Here is a 25,504-nt window from a genome sequence, read left to right on the forward strand (position 1 = left end):
TCTTTCAACATGCTGCTTGTGACTAAGATCTTCTGATAACCTAATATTCAGAAACACTACCCTCTTGGCCCCATAAGACAACATATCAACAAATAAAATCAGTAAATTACTTCTTCATCAGTAGGTTTACACTTATAAAATTAAACACAGGTTAAGGTCTGAAGTGTTTCCTAGTCAAGGACACACAGTTTGCATAAAAGCTCTTTGGTGGAATGGAGTGGAAGGAGAGCAGGGAAGGGGGGAACTAAAACCTCAAAGTGCAAAGGTCCTTAATCGTGAATTTGAATAACTCCTTCCCATACCGAACACAAAAATAATACCTTAAGGAAAAAGGGCCATGAAAGTCACCAAAAACAATGGGTGATTATAAAACCTGAAAGTTGTTCTAGTGGTCCATATGCACAGGACAGGATTTTTTTTTTTAAATTTAAAGTTCAGAGAAGTTTATTGGATTGATATGGAGTTCAGAAGAGAGTATCTCGACTGTCTGCAAACAAGCCTGCTTCATAAATGGCCCCATCCATTTGAGTCTCTTGTAAAGACCCATCAGATTCTACCATTCAATTTCTTAGCTGGGGAAAAGATCACAATTCTATGTACCCAGCAATGGTTGAAATGTAGTAACATTTTACAGAAATAACTACCGTGTTTTACTTTGCAAAAGGAAGTAGTAGCAAACATTGTGCTAGTACTCTGTTCCAGAAGAAATAAGTTACTTTGTCCATGTATCATCCTTTCTGCTGGACACGATTGAGATGAAAAAGGAGAAACACAAGACAGGAAATAAAGTACAGTTTAATGCAGGGGAGAAAAGTACTAATTCCTTTGATTCATTAAAATAACATTATACCCAGACCCCTCCCACTGACACCCTCACTGAAGTTACAAAAGCAGTGGATGATTTTCTGTACAGCCCCAGCCTACTTCATTTCACAATGTGGAGCGCAGGCAATACTTTGAAACACAAAGTAGCAGAAAGAGTATTCATAGGTTCAAATGAATAGTGATTACAGCAAATTCCAACAGTAAAGGAATGTAAAAAGCACTAGGAAAAGAAGGGAGTATATTAATCCATCAATAAGCCATTGACTAAAGAATATATAATCCCAACAGTGATTTCATCCCTTATTTACTTCCTCATTCTTCCTAAAACATCAAGCTAATAGCAACTTATTATTGCCCTCTTATATTCCTGAGGCTGCCATTTGGTAGAAATGCAGAGCTCACCTTTGGTGTACAATACCTTTGTGGTTGCTGTATCATACTAGGAAATTCATCCACTTATGCTTTTTTTTTTTACATATAAATAACAAAATATATTTAAGTGTGAATAATAATCTTTATTTCTTTATTAGTTTATTTGTAAAAGGTACATTGTAATCCTGAGCTACTGCTTTTATACATTTAGCATCATACAAAGACAGATCATTTACAGTTTGATCATTTACATTTATTGTGCTCCAAAATCCTTACCCAAATATCATTTTGACTTAGCAGGAACATAGATAATTTAAATTACATGTATCCCTGAAACATCCATATTAATTTACCCATCTGACCCCAATATCTAAATTACTACAGTTGTCTAAATCACTCAGGACATTCCTTCTGAATTTAGCAAAAACTTGCTTAAAATTATAAAGATGGGCAGTGCAAGAACTGGTCCCTCAATCCTTTGTGAATACATCATTAGAAAAAACTTTCTGTTTCCGTATTCTCTTGGCAAGTCAGTGCTAAATTGACAAGATGTACTTTGATGGAATGGTCCAAGTAATAGTTTACTCATTTCCTTATTACAGCAGTTAATGAGAATTTACAGTGTCTCCCTTTGCAGTGACCAGTGTCATAACTCTCCCAAGCAGGGAAAATCTGATGCCATCAGAGGAAAGTAAGAGGCAACCCATCACCATCTTATTGTCATCTACATGACACTGAAGTATTACAAACCAAGTCATATGAAATGCTTCCCTTAGACCCTGTAAAGGAACTTGTAAGAATAACCAGAGTTAAGTTCCATAATCCGAGCATGGCTTTTAGGATTTGCCAGTTTAAAAAAAAAAAAAAACCAAAACAACAAAAAAACAGAACAAACCAAAACCTCAGTCCCAGGATCCTTGAGGAGAAAGCATTTATCCTAACTGAAATCCAATCCTGGATAAATGGAAATTTAACTAGGCTATCAAAATAGCATCTCTCTACCTGAAAATCTCCAAGCATACAGTGTTTACAAATGTCTCTCTAGCAACAGTGTCAGTCTTTTAAACACGCACGACTTTCATTTCCTGAATAAGGTCACTATGATCTTAGGCAAAAGATGCAGTAAAGCAGTTCAAGCAAAATGCTTATTGCTTAGGTTTTAAAGCAAGCCACTTGAATATAGTTTTAGTTAAAATGTTAAGTACAAATGTGAAGCTACTGTAGAAACACTTATAAACACTCTTGCTTTTGAATTCTTACGATCATCTAGAAAAATGGCAGACAGATTTTAACATGACAAAGGAAATGTAAAACTTAATACTGTCTGTTGAAATAAAATTCAACGCCTATAAAGACAGAGTTATGAACATGTAAACACAGCTTTAGTATTCAGAGCTAGGGAATCTAGCAGCAAAACAAACTATTTGCATATTATGTAGTGCAATGAACATTTGTTCTTAGAGACCCCCAGTCTTTAAACTACTTTGAACAGAATGGAATCCTTACAGGAAAGGTTTAAAAGTGTCCAAGATGTAATATCCAGAACTACTAGATGTTCATCTATAATCTAACAATTTCTCTATGCAAAACTGTGCTCTGGATAGCTGACTTTAATGGCTCCCCAGTAGCAGGCTCGAATGAGGCAGATTAAACCTAAGAGATAAGCAACAGCCCAAGAAACATATGTTGCGTGAAATCGCCTGGCGAAATCTTGTGTACCGACCTAAAAAGAGAAAAGAGTAGTGTCAAACGTACAGCACTATCTGTTTTTCAGGGAAGAACAAGTTATATTAAGGAGAAGCATTTCAGCACCTTTTCAACTCTGATAAGGGTAAATTGGGTATTTTATTGGCTTAATTTTACATAACCACAGGATAATTGAGCTTGAAAGGGAGATCAGGAGACCTTCTAGTGCCAACTCCCCAGTCAAAGCAGGGTCAACTCTAGGGTGGATTTTAACCCAGTTAGACCCCAAGTAACTCCAAGGATGGAGGCTACACAAGCCTCTGGACAAACCTCATGGAGAAATGTTTTCAAATAATTTTCAAATTCAGTAAGGTCATTAAAAAAAGGAAAATAAATCTGTCTCTCACTGTTTTTATTTCTGGCTGTTTTTTTTCTATTAGAGAACCTGGAAAATCCTTCATAACTCATTTAGGCTCACACATAAACAATTACTCAAGTTAAAATGCAAGTTAGAGGCATAATGAGAATTACACCTATGAATTCACTGGACGTATTTCCTTGCATGAACTTTTCTGGGATTCCCAGGTAGAAAGTTGGCTCTAGTAACCCATATGAGATACTGGTAAGCCAGATAGCTTTCCACATAACAGAGTAACTACAAGGTGAGCCTTTTAATTTGTAAATAGCTTATTAACTGGTTTTACTCCTTACAGCTTGTACAAATTACAAAGACACACATATTTTAGCACTTGGAATCCCATTCACTGCAGTGGAACTTATATTTCTGGCTATACAGCAACATGTATTTCTGGAAACCTGGAAGTTTTGAGAGCTCTAGCAAGAGCAAGATGTTCCAGTATTTCTACAGTGAAGTGAACCATTTTTCATAAAACTGCAGTTTTTAGAGATGAAGAGTCAAATTTAACATCAGAAAGAAGAGATTCTCGAAGTGTCAGAATACCTTTTTTTTACAAAAAAAATTACATTTTTCTGGCTAACTCAGATGATTAAGTCCACAGTTTTAATAGATATGACAAAAACCACATCAATTTAGGAAGTTTTACGCAAATGCTGGGGAAAGAATAGCTGGTCAACTAAGAGAGCTCCTTTGAACATGGACACCCCTGCACACAGTTGCAAGTTTATCATGGGACATCACTCACAGTTAATCCAACACCAATGAAGATGCATATCATTCCAATTGTGATATATGCACAGCAGCGCCTCCGTGGCAGCGCACTTCCAACAGAAGAACTGTTAGAAAATAAATGGTATTGTAAATTAAAAGCAAACAAAAAATTCCAAACCAAACAGATAACAAACACCACAAAAACCACCCCTACCATCAACAGTAACTATTTTAAAGGGGAACTATCAGTGATTATCTAGTACCTAAAAATCTAGGTGCTTACAAGAAAGAGAATGGTGCCACACCCACAGTTTGAGTGCCTACCTTCTGTACCCACAGTGCGCCCCAGTAATTGTCTTGGATAGCCTTTGGATGGCAAAGCTCAAGTTTGCTTTTCAGCTTCCATGTTGGTTGAAAAACAAGCTTTTGACTTTTAGTACATCAGCATATGGCTTCAATACTTCACCGCATCTAAGAAACTGAAAATAACTTCTACCACCCCTACATGTCATTAATAACAACCTTCACTATCCATTTCCTGGATATTCAGTACTGTTCAGTGGCTAAACTGCTCTGAAGATAAATACAAATCATTTTAGTCACAGACATGTAATTTTTTTCCATGTTCAACATCTCCAAATACTGAAATTCTTCATGCCGTTAAGTCAGTATTAGCAACTTGAAGAACATGACAAGTTCTTCTTACTTTCCAATTTTTTTCTGAGTTCTACTACAATTTACATGAGCTGCACAAATCACTTCTGACAACCAAGGTAAATAAATCCCCTGGAAGTTCTGTCACTCATCATCTAGGCTATGAACTCCAGGACAGACAGCTCTGTCTCTACCTGCTGCATCAAGCTATTACAATGCTTCACTCAAACAGAATATAAAATGCAAATAAAACATTACATTATTTACTACAGGTTAGGAAAATTATTCCAGAAGCTCAGCATTGTTTAGCAAATACATCTTCAGTCACACATTTGCAATCACATACAGCTTACTAATGAAGGAAATAGGAACATGATTTAAGTCCACTGAAACACAGTTAAAAGGACTAGAGAGGCAGAAGTGCTTTTATAAAACATGTATTACCTATCTTAGAGGTGCTTTGAAGCATGCTATCATTAGTTAAGTACTTCAGACCTTTCTGGGAGATCAACGCACCTTTGGAAATAGTGTAATGCTTTCACTCTGTGTTTAAGGATGCAAGAGAAAGTTGTTTTCACCTCAAGATAGTTCAACATATTCAAGATAAATGCATAATAGAAGAAAGTATGGCTAAATTATTGAAGTAGTACATGTGTCATATGACTGACCAAATTTCTGGCTCCAGTTAATTAACCACATAGCAAGGCCTCATACGCTTAGCATGTGACTAAAATTTTTTAAGCATTTGTCTTAGAAAGCCTTCAAATAGATTTCTTTAAGCAGCTTTACTTCAACATTATTTCTTTACAAGGAATTTCTAAAATGTTCCAAGAAAAAAAAAAAAAAAAAAAACAACAAACAAACACCACCACAGTCCTCAAGCTAACACACAGAGCTTCATCTTTCAAGGCAAGAGTTGAATAAAGTAACTACTCACAAGCCATTTTCAGAGGAGCTGGAAAAGTCCCCAAAACAGTACTGCTCATTAGCTTCCATGGGGAAATGACTTCCTTAGCAAAACCTCACAATACACAGTGAAATGGGACACTGGAGGGTGCTTGGGGTATGATTAGGGTAAGAGAATTCCCACTTGGGCAAATAATGGTATCTTACCCTCTCACACCTCCACACACTCCCTCAAAAGCCACTCTACAGCCATTCCAGAAAAGGGATATGTTGTTCAATTCCAAGTTACATGAGTTAAAAATAATAAAACCAAATAGTAGTTTTACAAAAGGGGAAAAGGGAAGAGACTGAGCTTGCCAGAGTGACCTTAGGTTACTCCTCTGCAGGATTTCATGGCTATGTACTCAAAGTTAATTCTATTACAGAGCTGGATACCCATAAGATAAGCTGGTAAAAGTGTTGTGTTCAATACACCTAAAACATACATGATATTTACTGTGCTGTGTATTGCACGCAGAGACAAAGCTCATTCTGGGAAAGAGACTTTCAGTTTCAGATCTGACTTACAGTTTTGTTTTTGTAATCATAACATTGCAGGTGCTATGTGTATTTTCCATCCATATTTCTCTCAAGCTGTGTCTCCTCCTATCCAGTAAAAAAGGCTGGGGGAGAAACCATCCACTCAAATACCACAAAATGGAAATGTTAAGAATGTCTCAATTTAGCTGCCTTTCTCTTTCCACAGAAAGCAATGATTAAATAAAGATATTAAAGTTTATACAGTCACATAACAGACCTAGGAGTTCCAATAAATCATAATTCATTTTTCCATCACCTCCCAACAGTGATACTAGCCACCAGCCCACTCTAGATAGTGAAGCTTCCCTCTACCCACCCCAAATTACAAATAAAAACCCCAAACTAACTTAGAATAAAGAAAGCTGAAACTCTACCCCAAAAACCTACCAACTGTGACAACTTTGACAAGCACATCTGGCAATATTAAAAATGGGATCAAAAGAACTTTTTCATATCACAGAAGCAACCAATTAGTTCCATTGTGGGAATACGAGGGAACTCTCTACAGAGCTATCTAGAAAGCAGCAGTTCCTTCTTCCTGAGCTGCTGCTGAGGAAGCAAAGGCACCTGCCAGACCTTTGGGCAGCAGCAGCAGCAGCAGATATAAAAGATACCACATCCAATAAAGCATCGGATAGTAATTAGAAGAGGGGAAAATCGCCACACGGGACAAAGGCTACAAAAGAAGTAGCACAGGAAGGAATGCTGGGTCTCTTGTGCTCCAAATAATAGGAATTATGACCAGGATTTCAGACGTGCTTTTAAGAAGGTTTTTAAGAGGAAAATTAAAATGCTAATATTTTGAAGCTGAATAGCACTGTTGAAATTAGCCTCCAAAGTATTGATGGGGTTCCAACATCTCTCTCTTTCCTAGAAGTCCTTTATGGGGCAAAGGTGTTATAAATTCATTCAGGTTCATAGTTTTAGAAGACCTTAAAAAGTAAAAGAGATAGGTTCTAAAAGAAAAAAATATGTATTTTTGACATTCTGAAATAATAACTTGTACCATTCAATTCTCTTTCTAGTAACTGAATTCATGATCCTGAATTTTCTAGATGATTTAACATACATCTTGAGAAAGAGAACAGCAAACAAAAAACCACTTCCTGCTTCTTCTCCACCATTAAATGAGAAAAATACTGGAAGCTTTCTCTAAATCTCTCACTCTTGGAAAACAAGCTGAAAAACATCTGGTATTTCAAAATACAGAAAAACACTAAATCAGCAAAAAGAAACAGTTTCTCCCCCATTCCCAGGTGTCACTATAAAATAAAACTGTATCATGACAATTTCCTCATTAGCTACATTTGGTTTCCCAATGCAGTGGGTAACATGCAAGGAAGGGCCTGTGTCAGGCAGAGCCACTACGCATCAGTTAGGCGTCTGCAAACAATTTACCTATACAGACAGGACAGGTTTATAGGCCACTTCCAAAGAGATTTGGTCATTTACCAAATAAGGACTTAATTCTCTACATCTCTACATCTACAATTAATTTCCTACATTTCCCAAGTTATTTTGCAAGACAAAACAAGCGTGTCACAAAACAAAGTTGTATCGCAATGGTAGCACATAGATGGGATTAAAAACAAACAAGATCCTATTTCCCCCTACATTCAGATATGAGAGGTTTAAGTACCATGAGGCATGATGGCTTTATTTCTCCCTGAACACTGTTTCATTATTAACCTTTTCATGTAATAACTTCTGATCTCTCCTGCAGTTTTAGAAGGCATTTTTAATATAAAGATCTAGTACCCATCAACCAAATGGAAGGTCGTAAACAATTTGCAGAGATTCACTGCACTTTTAAAAACATTTGAAACAAAATTATGAAAAATACTTGAGAATCTACAAGTCTCCGCCGATGTCTCCTTGAAAAGCTTGCTGTTGCAGTGATTCAAGGTACCCTTTGCCTTAATCTACACTATCCTTTTTTCAGTGACAATCATCAACTGAACCAACAGAAGGAATGAACAGTTCTACATTTGGCTACTCAGCTACTCATGAAAGAAGTTTTGCATTAATAAGATGAAACCCTACATTCCCTTCTAACTACTTGGCTATGATGACCTCTGACAAAGTCCTGATAGAAAGCAGGTCACCACAGTTATTTATTCCATCATCATGACTCAAAGTTCTGTCTCACCTGTGCTGTGCCCTAAATCCATGTATTAGAAATGTCTATGCTGCTGGAAGTGCAGAACTCCCAGCCATCACATATCAAGTGTGGGAAAGCACCAAGCAACTCATTCAAAGCTAAATTACAATATTCCACAGTTTGCATCCTCAGCCCAAGGACAGACTTGCCCACTTGTTAAAATTTGTTTTGCCTTCTGCAATACAGCTGCCATGCAAGCTGTAATTATCACAAATTGCACTGCAGAGAGGCTCCCGCTTTCCTACATACAGATAGCATGCTTTGCACTCTATGGAAGAAAATACCATGAAAACCTTTAAGTTCGGCTGGAATTTAAATCAGAAGCAACATTAATCAACAGAAGACAGACCAAAAGATCACATGCTGTGACTTTTAACTGTTGCTTGGAGCATGGTTTATTTTGCTGCTGCTATTGTTGGGGTTGATTTCTTTTGTTTGGTTTTTACTGTTTGTTTTGGTGTTTAAGGTTAAACAACAAATAATACTGACCTAAGGAGAGTCAAGAGAAAAGCCAAGGTCAGCTAACAAGGCTGACATAAAATGTAAAACACAGTTGCAATTAGCTTTAAACCAAACAGCAAAACTCCAACCCCTCCCCAAGGACTGAACGGACTTAATGTGCCAGTACAAACACCCCTGCAAAGCAGCATCTCCTCAAGACTGAGTTTATTTACCCTAAGGAAATTAGCACATATCCACAACTCCACACCGGGTTGGTTACACCGCTGAGGTTAAACACAGCACTAGACTGACTTCTCTATCAAATACTCCAACAAAAAGACTTCAACCAGTGTTGAAGGCCAGGCCATGCCCACACCTACAGTACATTTATCCTAAGCCTTCTGCTTCCTAAGGGACCTACTAGTTTTCCTACAACATGCAACGCAGCTGAGGTTCTCCGTTCCCAGTGGAAAACACATTTGCACCTTTAACTGGAAGTCACACTTGACTGTCAAAGGAAGACAAATATTTAAATAAATCAGCAGGACATGAAAGTCTCTGAAGTAGTATTTATGTCTTATTTCACATCCTGTGGCTGAGATTCCATACAAATTTAAAGTATGTTAGTAGTGCAACAATTCAAATTAAGAATTCCTGAGCTCAGATAAGAGAGGTCAAACAAATACGCAAAAGGAGAAAAAAAACCAACCAAAACCAAAAAGACTCTTATAGATCTTGTATTCTAATTTTTCTTGTTCTTGTTGAAGTAATAACAAATGAATAGACCAGTTATTCCACAGTAATTCATAAACATTAAACAAGCTAATGCATTAAGATGCTTAATACAAGTTAGTTGTTGAGTTTATAGTATCAGTAAACCCTCTTTCAAATTAAGACAAGATTACTTCCTTTCCTCCTTTTACAATAAAACAATTCAAGTTCTACCTTTAAAGATGACATCTGATTACTGGTGTATGAAGAGGTAAAATTTCAAGGACATAAAATGTTAATTTTAGCAACCCATTCTTGTCTATAGTTAGCTACTTATATTTGCCGCTGTCAATTCAATCAGAGCATTTTCATAAATGCAGGTTGGATTTGTCAGAGTTATTGATTTCTACACAAAGAATGGAGAATTCACGTGCACACAAGATCTGCTTTAGCCTTGAACTTCAGATAAACATGAAAAAACAATCAGCACAGTCAATGCATTTTACTCCAAAGACCTTTACAGAAGAAACACTGGCTGCTTCACAGTAATTTGTATAACCTTGCCTTCAGAGAACTTACATTTTTTTGCAGTGTGGGCATTTTGCTAGTGTGTTAAACCTCAGTTCCATCCACTGTAAAAAGAAAAAAAGAAAAAGGTTGAAAAAACTGACCTGAGAAAACGGTTGTGCACTTAATGTCAAATGTCACTATGAAAATATTTTGCTTCTCAGACTTTCTTTGACTTGTTTCTTGTTTTATTCTAGAAATAGGATGCCCTTTCATCAGTGGAAACATCAGATTGGTATTCCCATGTGAACATTTCCCATGACTTGCCTTAGTATTATAGAATTTTCTTGATGTAATGTGGTTGCATCCACAGGCATAGTATGGGCAACATTATAATATTAATAGGTTTTCTTATCTTACTTAAAGACTACGAATATACCCTGAATCAAAATAAGTGTGTTTTCTTTGGCACAATTACAGATAGAAGTATTTTCCAATCTTTTCCCAACCCTTGCATCATTTATGAAAACTAAGTTATGGGTGCACAGAAAGATTAGTTAAAGAACATTTTAGAATGCAGGTATCACGTATTATATCAAGGAAATAGCACTATTGGCTACTTTACACAACTGCTCAAAAGGTGATATGTAAAATTGTCCATGGTCACCACCTTCCATGCTCAGACTAAAACCTATGTGGGAAATAGCCTTAGTGAAAGCAATGCCTGGAACTAACTCAACCAGGGGATACACAGTGATATACTCACTTAAAAACAACAGGTTCTGTTAAATTTCATTCTGTGATAACCTTAGTATTAAACAAGCATTTTAAACACGCTTGTCTTGATCAAATGAGTAAGGTTATTTTTCTTCTCCTTGTAAGCAGTTATTTTGTAACTGCAGCTCTCTTCTGTTGCCTTTCTCAACTGGAGGTTAGTTGGAAGTTTTTTTGGTGAACTACAGTTTTTGTCTCCTCTCCCTTCTGGATTTATGCAGAAGTCACACTGCAAGTTAATAGCAGGGGAAGAAGCCACAGTGCAGATCACCAATGCCTCCATTAGGACCTGTCTTATCTCCATGAGAAATCTGAAAGCTGGCCTGCTGAAGTGAACAGTGTTATAACTGCTACAACCACAAATCAAAATCAGAGCCCATCCTTGCATGGAAGGAAAGCAGCACCAACCTACAGCAAGCACCACTTAAAAGCTGAGAAGAAAGTTATGATTTTATGAGTAAAGAAACATGTGTCTTCTCATGCCTTGTCAGTATGAAGAGATTTTGCTGTGAGCAAGGTTTCAAACCGTGGTATTCATAGAGCATTTTCCTACCTCTTGAACATCTCCCTCAGTTTTATTTACTTGGGGATAAATGTCCACTAAAAAGAAATCCATCTTTTTTTTCCTTGTTCTGAAATATCCATTTACACATTTACAGAACAGCTATGTAACTGGTATTATTTGCTTACAAAACTTGACCAAACTGATTTAGCAGAGTTTTATTTTATTCCTTAATAAAACTTCTGTAATACTCCCCATCCAAGCAAAGCATTTTAAGAGCATTAATTCTACTTCCACATTCCTGGCAGAGGAGCAAGTTAAGTATTTTTCTGCATCCCTTTCAAAAACCTACTCAATTTCCCTTAGTTCTACACAGTGAAAGTGGGATAAGATGCAGTTGTCAGTACTGGGGATGGAGAGAGGCCTCACCAGAGCAGTTATTTCAGCTTTTTAAACTGCAGTTCCAGAAATAAAAGGGAGTCTAATTCCAGGATCTATATTTTATCTATTTGTAATTCAACTTCACTTCCATACACCAGTTTCACTTCTATATCACAGTGTAGGCAACTGCATTTCTTTAGTTACTCATTAACAATCTTTCCAGGGTTTTAAAATTTCTAATAATTAGACTAAATTATTAATGGCTACTCAAAGGTATTTGGGCTGTAAATACTGATGGAAAAAAGAGGCAGCAATAGTCTGTTTTCATTGAGAGTTACATGGAAATAACAGAAGCAGTAACTGTTATGATGCCTTTTACACAGATCAGATGTGTAGAAAAAGAGCAAAATTGTGACAAGACATTCAAACTACACTAATTCAAATCATATTAGCATGGTGAGGAAAGGTTATGTGCATGTACACTCTAAATCATGCTTAAGCTGGCATTTTTTACCCATATTCCAAAGTGCTTTAAAGTACCCAATATTGACTCATGTTGTTAAGAAGTTACAGTTACATGAAATTTAGCTCTCTGCTGAGAATACAATGATTTTTTAAATTGAAGCAATAATACAGCCCAAATTCCTGGTTAGATATACTGAAACACAGGTGAACAGATGAGGAATCCAGAGCTCTTCAGTGTTTCAACTGTGGACAAAAGTAGACATCCATCAAAGGAATTACTAGAAGAACAGTCAAATATTTTCCTTCTGAGACTAAAATAGTTCTCAGTGCATTCAACACAAGACAGTGAAAAAAAAAACCAACCAAAAAAAAGACATATGCACATAAATACATACACAGTCCCACATACAGCTGCTTCTGCAAAACAAGCTTCCCCTCCACTCCCCTCTGGTCTTTTGGGAAAGCAAAATACTTCTGCAAACTAAAACATGTCTCAGTTTTCTGAAAAAAATGGGTTTTCTATTCAATTATTTCATAAGAAGTAATTTTTGTATTTGATTAGTTAAAAAAAAAAAAAAAATTGACAAAGCACAAGTGACAAGGCACAGTGCTCAGCCTACAGCCTGTGGCTTTCATAGCTTGCTCCTAGCTTCTAGTCCTTGAGGTCCCTCTGAAAACAGGAGAGTAGCAAAAAGATGGCAGAGAGGGGGAGGACACAGGGACAGCCCTCCCTTGTCCCCCATTTCCAAAGGCAACTCAGCCTCTGACAGCCACAGACCACTGCAGGCAGAGGCCCCTCAGGGAGGGACAGCAGGGAATGACCTGCTGCTGGCAGAAACAGTAACTTCACAGCCCAAGTCCAAAAGCTCTCAAAACAGCCCAAACCAGATCAAACTCATATTTAGCAACACAGTTAAACCCTCCTCCTGCCCTCCTTTTCTATTCTACCCCTTTTTCCACTTGTCAAGTCCAAATCTGCCAGAAACAGTAGAAACCTTAACGCAGAAAGAACTTCTACCAGGTTACCAAGGGAAAAAAAAAAAATCTGATTAACAAGATGTGAAGTACTGATAGTTTGGCTACAATTTTACATCAGTACTAAGCCATTCTTCCAGCTAAGACAGAGAAACTTTAAGGCACTCCATAGCAAGGAGCATGCTTTTCATAATTTGTGAAAAACATCCCCCCACATGCAGAGGCAAGCAAAGCACAGCCCCCACAGTTATGTTTTCAAATGGAAAAAAAAAAACCAAACCAAAACAAACCCAACTTGGAAAGGTGGTGAACAAGCTGATACTCTTAAAAGAACACAGAACATGACAATTTGACTTTTCCATCCCAGGGATTCTAGCTTTGCTTATTTTTTTTATTTTTTTAACTGCCAAGTAAAGTAAAAGGGATAGCCTACTGAGCTGCTGAGAGATGCATCCAGCACTACGTATTTTCTTCACACAAGGAGTTATTGAAAGGCAGAAATACTTACTCAGAAACTGAGTTTCCAGGCTGGCTAAAATGCTTTTTTGTTGCTTCTCTGCTCATTCTCAAATCCAAGCAATTTCCTGATTTTTCTTAACTAAAAATTTTATTTTCAGAATCTCAGACCTAATTACAGAAAAAGTGGAAGCAAAAGATTGGTGGGAAAGCTGTGTAACATGAGGAAAAAAGAGTTTGTTTCTTGATAACTCAGCATAAAAAAAATAGCAAGCTTCCAATTTCTAATGGTTCAGAGAGTTTCTTATGAAGGGACAAATTGGTCTTATCCTGGCAGATAGGACTACGAAGTTCTAAACGTTGCAGTTCCCTAAAGCAACCAGAAGATATGAAGTCACATGCACAAATCCCAAACTAGAAAACTTAGCCTTTTAAGGCATAATCTAGTAGTTATGGGCAAAATCAGCCTTTATGGATTTGGTTTTACTCCCTTATGTTCACCTGAAGTAGTTCATAGCTTAAACTACAAAGTTAATTTGGACTGTACTTATACAAATAAATAGAGGATAAAGACAAGTAAAACTCCCATGCTTGTGAAAGTCCTTAAAGATCAGCCAAAAAAAAGGCAAACAGAAAACCCGCTTCAGCTATCATCAGTTTCAGACTACTGTTCTTCAGCAAGGGTTTTAAGAAATAATATATTTTTTAATATATAAGCAGAATTAGTAGATAGAATGTTTCTTGAGAATCTCTCTAACTGCTTTCCTGTTAGCACACTACTTGTAAATTCATCATCATAGTTTCTCTTCGGAAAAAATAAAGAAGAAAGAAGCATAAGGGCCATCTCCTGCTCCCTGCACTCATCACCTACTACAACAGTTAAGACATCACAGCACACCTGTCCTGGATTCAGCTGGGAGTACTAATTTTTTTCTTGATATCTGGTACAGTGCTCTGTTTTGGATTCAGTAACAATGTTGGTAACAAGCTAAGGTTTTAGTTGTTGCTACGTAGTGTTTACCCTGAGTCAAGGACTTTTCAGTTTCCCATGCTCTGCCAGCAAAGAGCTGCACAAGAAGCTGAGAGAGAGCACTGCCAAGACAGCTCAGCTGAGCTGGCCAAAGGGATATTCTATACCATACCAGAGAACATTATGTTTGGTACACAAACTGGGGGGAGTTGGCTGGGAGATGCTGATTGCCGGCTGGGCCAGCAGGTACTGAGCAACTGTATTGAGCACCACTTGTTTCTCATGGGTTTTATTCCTCTCTCTCTGTTTTCATTACTATTATTATTGTTATTATCACCATTAGCAGTATTTTTCTTTTTGTTTCAGTCACTAAATTGTTTTTATCTCAATGCAGAAGTTGTACCTTTTTTCCAGTTCTCCCCACCGCCAGGGCAGGGGGACTGGGTGGTGTTTGCAGTGAGCAAGCAGCTGCGTGGTACTGAGGTGCTGGCTGGGGTTAAGCCATGAAAGCACCTCACTGATCCATAAACCTGAAGACTTGAAGGCACAAGCCTATTTCATTACAGAGCCTATCACAAGCGAATCCTTCTCTCTCTGCTGGTACAAGCCAACATGGAGTGGCATCCCCTAAGCTTCCTTTTTCCTTGCACAACATGCACTTGAGTATTCTCTGATCTTTATGAGTCTTATAATCCTTTGTTTCAGGAATGTGCCACCTCTCTTGTGACTGTTACCTTTAACTGTACCCCTTACCTAGCCATTTCCTACAACTCACAAACCTGACAGATTCAAGCACAGCTGGATGATGAAGCCAAAGCTAGCTTACTTATGTACTGCAATCAAAATTCAAGTGTGGCAGCACCTTGCCCATTTAGAAGGCTACAGTGAGTTCAACAGCAGAAGAGTATTCGTGCATCCTTCCACTTCAAAAATGGGATAAACTGTCACTCTCGCATTTAAACCAAAATCCCCAGTTCTCCAACAACCTACAGATATGCCAATGGCAAGTTCCATAACCAACAGCTTTCAGGGGCTCATACAGCAATGACAGAACTGCTCTCTTGGCCCCTGCAGAACACAGCCACCACTACAAGCTGCAACAGAACCTGGAAGCCCAGCTTCCTTTTCCAGCACTGTCCACTCTCACATCACTAACCAGTAAGACAGACTTTGGGCTTTATCTATCCATGCACAGAAAGACTGTTAAAGGTTTTCTTGAAACACATATAAAGATAACGAAATGCAGCCATACATCCATAACAATGAGTACAGAAGAAGTTTTGGTTCCTCAGTAATGCCAGACAGTGAGGCAATATACTCTTAAAACTGCTTACAACAAACAGCTTGAGGGATAGCACGGTGAGGCAAGAAGGAGAATCTGATGCTTTACTTACAAGGAATGTATTTCCACAGTGCCCACACACCACTCTAGTTCCATCTGGTTGAACTGGCAAGGCAGGTTGAGCTGGCTGCTCTTCTGGAATCAGCATTACTGGACCAAGAGTAATGATGCGTCTACTGTGTTGAGAACATTAGATACACATGTAATTAAGCTACCAAAAGAGAAGGACGATGCGTTTAAGCAATTAGCTCAGTCACTACCAAATATTCTTACACTTTTAAACTATAATCTACTTGTTGAACAGATGATGCACCCAGTTTTGGTCTCTCTCCAAAGTGTTTTCAGTTTTAAAAATATTCTCTTTCCCTCTAAGATCAGCCATACAAGCCTAAACCCTATAGAGATCAAAGACTTGCAAGCATGTGACAGACAAATGAAAACTTAATACCCAGGCTGAGCAAGCCCGAGAACTGAAATGTACACACCCATGTGAAACATGTAGAAAGAGTAAGGATCTTCCATAACCTAGTTCTCCTTCCCACACTACTAACAACCACATCAATATAAGAGGCATATCCACATTTTGCACAGTAAAGATTCCTTTCAAATTGAGTAAACTAAAAAAGAAAACCACCCTAGGTTGACTAAACGCAATCAATTTACTTTAAAAGTTTCTAAGTATTTGCTTTTATGTTCAATGGGTTTCCAATTTAATGATACAATTTGTGAGTCCAAAATGACAGTACCCAAATTAACCAACTAGAAACAGAATGAGGATGAGACTTCTTAGAACAAAAAAAGTGAAGGGGAAAATTAAAGCAACATTTAACTTTTAATCTCTCTCCACCTACAACCAAAATTTTATTCTGAATGGCTTTCCTTCGATCCAGAGTCTTCCATTTAGGGCATGCTCCCAACTCTCTCCTTCAAAGTACACCAATTTTGTTCAGTTTCTAGCAAGACAAATACATAGACTATCTTAGGGAAACAGCTTGGATGTATGCTTTTGAGATTATTTTAATAAAATTAAGGAGCTTCTGATTTAGTTTAGTTACCAGCCATGTAATACTATAACTGAACTATCCCATGAACATTTTTGCACTCTGAGAAAATGTTTTGAATGTTTTGAAGTCCTCCCCAACAGAGCATTAGTGAAAAAGAGTAATTGCCACAAGTCTCAAACTATGTTGCAAAACCAGAGCAGCCAACAGACTGGTGATTTGGGCACTTGGTGGGGTAGAGCTCCCACTCACACATCCGCAGGCTCAGCCTTCCTCTCCACTTCTCTTAGAGCTGCACCACTTACAATCAAACTCCTCCTACCTCTGGAGTCTTTAACACCTTAAGCCCAATGGTAAGAACAACCACTATGGCAATCACAATTGCTTCTTTTATAAGCAGTGTGTACATTAAAGTTGAGAGGAGAATGAAAACTCAGCATAACTAAGAAGGAGAACAGGACTGAAGCCAACCTACTGCTCCGTTTCCCATTTTGCTCTGAATCCCTACTCTGAACTTAGCAAAGTGAGTATCCTGTGTGTTTACAATAACTAAATCTCCAAGAAATTATGAATGTTAAGTCACAGAAACAAGAAGTGGATTTTCTTCTGTTGTTCTTTACATTAGTTTTGACTTACAAAGTAGCTAAAATGGGACACACACATCTGAGACTAAAAGAAGAAACTTTTTCCTCTTTAAAGTTAATCTTAAAAAAAAATATTCAAAATGGACATTGGCAATACCTGTGTCTGTAGCAGTTCAGTAATGCTCTGTAAGAGTCCATGTAAAGAGACCAAGGCTTGAACTTCTTTTAGTTTTAAATACTCAACACAAAGACAACAGTTGCTTTAAAGAAAACTATCTCAAGGCACTGAGAGTATTTTATTCTTACCAGTTTGGTCTTGGACAGCCTATTTTCCGAGATGTATCCTTACAGATAAGGAGACAGTTACATTGACATCTAACATACTTCTTCCCTGAAGGAGGGTTTTTGATTGGCTAAACAAAAGAAAAAACAAAGAACCACAACCACCAGAGAACACACATCAGAAGTCATAGCAATTCACTTTTTTCCACATAACAGGATGACAAAGCAGAACAACTTCAGTGAAAAGTTCTTGCTAACAGAGAAATACACTTCCTCTTACAGAGGAAACTTCAGAGTCAACAGAAAAAACTTCTAGTTTTGTTTCTTAAGAAGTGAAAATTTCCTTATTAAAACAATCAAATTCTGCAAACTCACAGAAAAAAACATCTGTATTTTAGCAATGACAATTCAAGGCTTCAGTTCAGTTATTTTTTTAAATGTGAGCTTAAATAGTGATATATTAAAAAAAAAATTAAAAAAAAACCCCAAACCACAACCACCCAAAACCAGTCAAAACACCAAACAACCTTTCTTGCCTGGTACAATGGCTTTATTCAACAGTGAAAGGATCACAGTCTGTTTCTTGGTCACTAAGAGAATATGTAGGCATCACTGAACTGCAATCTTGTTTTAAACTGTACTGAAATTATCCTTCTCCAATCTGGGAGTCAAGTTTCAATGTCCCTTTCATACAGCAAATCAAAAGGTGCACAATGCTTTGTTTGGCTTGAAACATTATATATGGGACAGGAAAGTGACTATCACTGGCAGGTTCTCTACTCTCACTTTTAAGTGGAAAAAAAATTTCCTGCAGTTTCAAGGTTTCTTGTTTTCTGGACATAATTTACAGTTCTTTTCATATAATAAATATATAATAAATCCATATAATAAATCTAATCCAGTGTTTTTCATACAAATGCTTGCAGTAGCTGTGGAGCACTGCAGTATCACATCCCAAAACTAAAACTGACAGGAGGAGAAAAAAAAAATTAGAAGCAGGAGGCCAAAGAGTGAAGACTTCCGTTAAGAGGAAAACAAACAAATAGGTCTGTGTTCACTGGAAAAGAACCTAGGACTCAAACATTTCAAAGTTGTTTTATTGTGGTCTGTTACAAGCTAACCAAGTGACTGAATAGTAGTTCAGGAGAAAGGCATTCATCCAGGCAGAGGTGCAGGTTAGTTACTTTGCTTCTCCCACTCTCAGAATAACTCAATTCTGCATTTCTCTTCATCCCATCAAAACCAATTTCATCCTTCTTTACAGAAGAGTAATTACTGAAATGACATCTTTGCTTTTGGTCCTCCTTGGAAGGAGACATCCTGCACAGCCAGCTCGACTGCGTGAACATTTATTCTAACTGCTTATGACCATCCTTGTGCCAATATGCCTCGAGCTTGCATGCCAGCCACACTGGCAGTCAGCTGGGCTGACTGTCCTTTTCCCTAGGGATAGCAGGAAGGGACCCGCCCTGTCCAGCTGAGGACATGCATTCTACCCCCACAAAAAGAAAAATGCTAAAAATCCGTTTTACCGTAGCTTCATTGCAGACCGTGCACTTAACCACATGTTGGTGCAGCTTGCCATCCAAATTGATCAGTGACTGGCACACACGGCAGTTTATCACAGGAACACCGCTGGCATCTGGGCTTGCAATGGCAGTGTACGGAGGAGGAAGCTCTGCTGCAAGAGACAAGGAAATCTCAGCTGAAAAACCAGAGGATCCTAAAACACTTCCAGCAAATATCATCTCTAGCAGTCACAGCCTCAAAAAAGGAAAAAACCCACACACCCCAAAATTCAGTGTTTATACTAAACACAGAACAAACCTAAGTTTGCTTGCCCCTTCTCCACAACTTCTGTGTAGCCAAGCATCACCCACAGCTGTAGGTAAAGCAAACCAGCAACATAAACACACAGTAAATCACCCCAGAAATGTGGATCCAACAACACTTATCTGTGTAGCTTTATTTTCACATCAACTTTTTGCAGTCTTTAGAGAATACACAGAGAAAAAACACTAAAAACCCCCAAACCTACTACAGATTAGTAGCAACCAGAGACTGGCTTTTGAAGAAAAAGACCCCAGAAAATAAAACAAGACACAGGTAGGCAGAGTCATAAACAGTGTTCACAAATATCTAAAAAGACTGAAATACAAACAAGTGTTTATTGTATCTTAGCAAATACTACAGGTAAAAACACAGAAAAGTTCTGTTAAGAAAACAGGTGTCGGATAGGAAGCGGCATGAAATGCTTCCTTTTTGAGTACAACAACAGCAAATTTATGCTGCCTTGAGAAAAAAACCCAAAGTCTCCAAGTTTCTGCTTTTAAGGGTTTCAGATACCAGGAGCCAAAGTACCAATGCACAAGAAGGTATTTAGCTACTTTGGAGAGGCTAACACAAGGAAGGCTTTAGTGGCCTCAGGCCTCCATGGAAGAGCAGATTTCAGGCTCCAGCTTTGTCAGTCTTGAGCCCACAAAAAAACAGGGAGCAAACACTGAAGGTCCTCTGAGGCTTAAGAAGCCATGGAATGAAAATCAACACAGTGATCTCTCACAAGCTTATCACCACAATTCTTTGGCATATAATAGCACTGACTTTTATTTCATCAAGAAGTTCAGGGCTTTTCAGGTAAGCAAATAAAGAACAGGCATATTCAGTAGTTCATATTTACCCTTTTAAATACTAGTAGTTTGAAATGCTCTGCAGCCTTGGGCTTCAATACGTTTTTTAAAAATTACATCCAAGCAGCTAACAAACTCTTCAGAGAAGCAGTGAGAGATCAGCCTACTCCCCGTTTACCAACAGCATTGAGCAGAGCAGTATCTGCTGGAGGGTGGTGAGGGAAATCACAGGCTGTTATCAAAGCTGACAAGCCCGAGTATTAAATTTAAGCCTGTAAGAAAGCACTCACCCACTCCTTCACTCTGTCTTGAAGTGAATGTCATAAGCTGGAGGGATACAAGAAACCCTGTCTGCCCTTCAGATCCAAAAGTCATCACACACCTTTGAAGCAGCATTGCTGTCCATCATGCTCTATCTCTCTTTGCTACTTGGTCTACATATGACCCAGACCTGTGCTTGATTTTTAACTCACAGAGGGAGCAGGAAAAAGATGAATACCTTGAGAGTCTCAGAATCACATCCAATATACTTGAATTATTTCAGATCAGAAACAAAATTAACTTATATGCAGCAATGCAGTTCTGAATTCATGACACAAACTGATGCTCCATTTCTTGAGTAAGTCAACTTCACACGTCAGCTCTGATACACTGGTTACAGTTTCAAAGCAAATTATCAGGTAGCAGTACTGTTATTTCTTCTGAGGAAATACATTCTGAAAAAATGCAGCATCCAGAAAAAAAAAAAATTAAGTAACAGTATTTTGCAGTACTGTGATACCCTATTTTAAGTAAGGCTGCCACATGCAGGACATGGGACATTACAAGACATTAAAAAACAAATGCACACAAGACAAAATCCCAACCCACACATTTTGGTAGAAACAAGCTCAAGCCTACTAGAGCACTCCAGAAACCAGGTTAGAGACTTGGATGATGGGGACAGCAGTGTCTTAACCACAATGGCAAAGTCAAGGCTGCTGCAAGGGGGTTTTGGCAGTCAGCAGGCTGCTTAACTGCTCCTGCAGTGAGCAGCTGACGCTTTCTGGCTAGGGGAACAGGCAGCCAGAAAACAAAAGGCATGTTCAAAAGGCTAAATACCAAACTCTCTGTCAAGACACCTCGACAGTTCGCTCCCAGCTTGAAGGTTGCTTTTCTGAAAAGCAACAATTGTTTTACAAAAGTTCTTGACTTCGTCCTCTCCATATAAAGTGTGACTTCCTCAATTCTGTGAGCTGGGAACAGGGTAGCTGTACTAAGGCAAACAGTATCTTTAAGGGTACCAGAAAGTGAAGAAACACACAGCCGCCAGCATTTCAGCTTTCCACGATCCTGGAACACTTCAAAAATTGACAACCATACCTTCTAGACATTTATAATTTTCTATACCCTATTTCCGAGTGATAACTCCTAGGAGTTTGAAAGCTGGTTAACTGAGGTGCGTGAGCCCCTACACACAGTGCCAGCCACTTCTCCAGCCTCATACTGGAGCTGCTTGGCTTCCAGGTAAGCAGCCTCGCTGTTCCTGTCCTGCTGGCTCAGCAAATATCAGATAGCAAGCGAATAATGGCTGCTTTTCAGAGCCGTGCTGCAGCAAATAACATTTGCTATGGAGCAGAAAAGCATGAGGTATCTTGGCACTGCAACCTTCATGCTTAAAGAAAACATGCATTTTGAAGAGCTCCAAAAAACAAACCAGCAAAAGCCACCAAAATTAAATGTAAAGAAGAGTATATTGGGGGAGGGTGAGGGGTGGGAGATGACGAAAAGGAAAATAAAGACATTGTGTCAGAGTTAGCTGGTCATTACCCCTTAATAAAAAGGTTTCAAAGCACATTAGCATACCTTTTTTTTAGTGTGACTTTTTTTTTTTTTTGGACAGCTTGAATTTCAGGCTAACTATAATATCTAAAACCAGTTCATAAAGGTCTGTCATGTTGGACATGACTGGGTGGTAGGCAAGCTTCACATACACACCAGGAGAGATTTAATGAGATACTGAATTCCCTTCTGCTGACACACCAGTGTACAGCTGTATTATCAATTTTTCTTAAAAAAACAACAACAAAAAAATCCAAACCAAAAAAAACTCCCACAAAAACAACAATGGGAAAAAACCCAACAAAACAACAACAAAAAAACCAAACCAAAAAAACCTAACAGCAATTAGTTCAGCAAGATTAGCAAAGTGCCCTACCATGCAGTACATCTGACTTCCTCCTCACCCCCACAGGATAGCGATGCAATGGCAGATATCCCATTTGCAACCTGAGAAATTCCTTGTGGTGCTTGTGCACTTTCCTCCCTTGGTAGTTGAAGGGTGGAAACCACAGAGAACCACTTGCAGCCTGCCTGGGTCAAACAGAAATGAGTTTGTTTTATTTGATTAAAAAAAAAATTCTTTATCATTACCTGGGAGGGGGTGGGTAAGGGAAAACGTTAAATGATTGATGTCAGAGATAAGTTGTTAAGAACTAAGAATGCCCGGATAAAGCAAAAAAAAATCTAAAAGAAACAAACAAAAAAAGCACTGACTAATCACCTTACTACAGGGAACAGAACTGATAGTCCCACCCTTTGTGTTCTGAAAAGTTTGTTACATACTGTGGCCTGCATCCACACTGAAAACGTTTTTTCTTGTTTGCTTCCATCATCAAGAACAAACACTGAGCCATTACCAGGATTCAACCATCCACCAGTTAACACAGGAAAGGATCAGCTGGGTCTCAGCTGCAGCTCAAGGGAAGAGAAGGCTACCTTCAAACTATGGTCTCTCTACCCTAAAGTTCAGGGTGACATATTGGGCACAGTAGATAATTACAGGGATAAACCTATTAATGTACATTCAGGTGGTAGTTTTGACACAAAGAGCTTCCTCCTTCCTCTGCCACTCCACACTATCCAGGTGATGTTAATCAAGGAAGCTCTGCAGAAGGAGTTTGCTTTGGAAACAAACCAAATTTTTCCACAAGAATGCTTCTTCCCTCAAAGTCTAGCCTTGTGCTAGGGAGAGAGATAAAGACTGCCAGTTAGCTAAAAAGGATGTTTAGCTTCCACAGATCTTTTCACTAAGGAAAGCTGACGGAGCAAGGGAAGTACAGCTACTGGGCCTATGTCACAGCTCTGGAAAATTCTGATCAGAGTAGTTCTGAAGTGCTACCTAGTATGTTTGCTCATGGACCCATCAAACAAGAGATATTCAACATTTAAGAAAGCTCTGTGTTGGTTCCTCCTCACTTTTGAGAGCAAGCCATTTATCTCAAGCACCACACCCCATCGTAAGTGCCCAACCAGTTATCACAAGTAACAGATGCCCATTGAAGACACAGGAGGACAATGAGCTACCAACTGAAACGGGCATTTAGAGTCCAGCTTGTTTCCAGGTCATGAGTTTTATCCTGGGTTCAAACAAGAGTCACTAATCTAATGCATTTTCATTATTTTTAAATTTATAAAGGCTTAAAAAAAAGTACAAGAAAGAAAAAGATTGAAATGTATGCAAAAGTAATGGTTACAGTATAAGGATCACTAAGAATAAAAACATCAAACACCAGAATGTAAGCTAAGGTGGGTATATGGATTTATTTTTTTTTCACTTAGGGGATGATGCCAATACTATACAAATTGATTGCAAATAAGCCCCAAATAAAAACTAAAGCCTCCAACCTCTGCTATTTTTTAGGCCAATATTCCTTTGTCCAGTTCAAATCAAAGTAAACAATCAACACAAACTACAGGCCTAACCGAAATACATTTTCACATCAAGACAAAAAGGACTAGCTTTCCACGAGTTCAAATATTATTCAGAACAGACAGATGCTCACTCATTCGAGTTACATGCATGTCATGAATCTATACAGTTAATAGAAATTATTAAGAAAGGACCAACACACTGGAGCTATTGAGATAAGAACTGTAATCTGACATTTTAAAGGGTACTGCTGGCAAAGCTACTCTAATCTTATTTAGTCTTCATTCCTTCAGCTTTCTCCACACCTCAGTTTCTCCTCTAAAACGGTTAACTGAAAAAAAACCAAGGGAAAAAAAAACCCTACTAATGTACTTTGATAACATCCTAATTTATATTTTCTGAGTAATTTTTTTTCACCTACTTATTAAATCAGTGAGTATTGATCAACAAGATGATTTTTCCTAAATCTATGCAAGAAAGATAATACCATATAATTATGCCAAGACTACAGATTTGTAACCGCAGTATCGGACTTGCTTTAAAAATAAAGCCAAAACCAGCTATGGCCTTGAAACGCGTTTGCAAGGACATCGTGGTGGTTTTGGACTTCAGCTACCACATTGCACTGAGTCCCTTCGTTATTTCAATGCGACTGCCAGGACAGGCGCTGACCACACCTGGGCACCTCTGGGCAGTGACGCTGCGATGGCCACCGGCGATGGCGACCTGCGCGCTGGGCTCCGCTGAGCTCCTGCGCTGTGCCCCTCCCGCAGCTGCCTGTGCCCATCTGAGCGGCTCTCCGCTCCGGATCTTCCACTTAATCCTGCTCCTAATTAATGGGGAAACCCAAGTCCAACAATTACCATGCAAGCTGCGGCATGCGAGCGAGTTATAATAAGCAGACCGGTTCGGGCTTGTTCTGCCCCTGCAAACAATTATTTTAATTTCTTCTATTTTTCCTCCTGAGCCGCTCAGGCCGGAGCGCGGCGGGGAGCACGGCCTGCACCCGGCACGGAGCGGCGTTACCTGTTGTTCCCCACCGGCGCCGGGCGGGGCGGGGGCTCCCCCGCCGGCGGCCTCCGGCCCGGCCCCGCCGCCCCCGGCCGAGGCGGGGGGAGCCGCGCATCGCCGCCCCCGGGCGGAGGCGCCGCGTCCCCCGCCAGCCACAGCCACAGCGCCAGGGCCACCCCCCCGCCCCGCCGGCCCGGCACGGCGCCGGGGGGCCGGCAGCCGCCTTACCTCGGGGGCTGCTGTCCGGCAGGTAGGGCGGCGCGGTCGGGGTGACACTGCCGGAGCCGGGCGCGGAGAGCAGCGGGGAGCGCTCGTCCACCCCCTCGGCGGCCATGGCTGCGGCGCGGAGGGCCCTGCCCGCTGCCGGGCGCGGGGCTGGGAGGCGGCCGGGCCGGCGGCGCCGGGGAAGGGGAAGGAGCGCAGAGGAAGGGGCTGGGAATGAATGAGAGCGGGGCGGGAAGGAGGGACGGCG

The 25,504-nt window shown here is 39.3% G+C and overlaps 1 protein-coding gene across 2 annotated transcripts; it reads right to left on the reverse strand.

Moving 5' to 3' along the window:
- Nucleotides 1–1,319: 1,319 nt before the first annotated feature.
- Nucleotides 1,320–25,479, reverse strand: PIP4P2 (phosphatidylinositol-4,5-bisphosphate 4-phosphatase 2). Of its 2 annotated transcripts, none has more exons than XM_032129034.1 (7): nucleotides 25,261–25,479; nucleotides 19,236–19,384; nucleotides 17,728–17,834; nucleotides 15,889–16,012; nucleotides 10,044–10,096; nucleotides 4,047–4,137; nucleotides 1,320–2,920 (listed from the first exon to the last, which is right to left on the reverse strand). In XM_032129034.1, exons 1-7 carry the CDS (start codon nucleotides 25,364–25,366, stop codon nucleotides 2,777–2,779), a joined length of 774 nt encoding a protein of 257 aa, XP_031984925.1. In that variant the 5' UTR covers nucleotides 25,367–25,479; the 3' UTR covers nucleotides 1,320–2,776. The 2 variants fall into 2 exon arrangements, with proteins under 2 accessions (XP_031984925.1, XP_031984933.1); XM_032129042.1 differs by lacking the exon at nucleotides 25,261–25,479 and adding an exon at nucleotides 22,528–22,673.
- Nucleotides 25,480–25,504: the final 25 nt, after the last annotated feature.

This window comes from Corvus moneduloides, chromosome 1, assembly GCF_009650955.1.
Source record: "Corvus moneduloides isolate bCorMon1 chromosome 1, bCorMon1.pri, whole genome shotgun sequence".
In the NCBI taxonomy this organism is placed as follows: domain Eukaryota; kingdom Metazoa; phylum Chordata; class Aves; order Passeriformes; family Corvidae; genus Corvus; species Corvus moneduloides.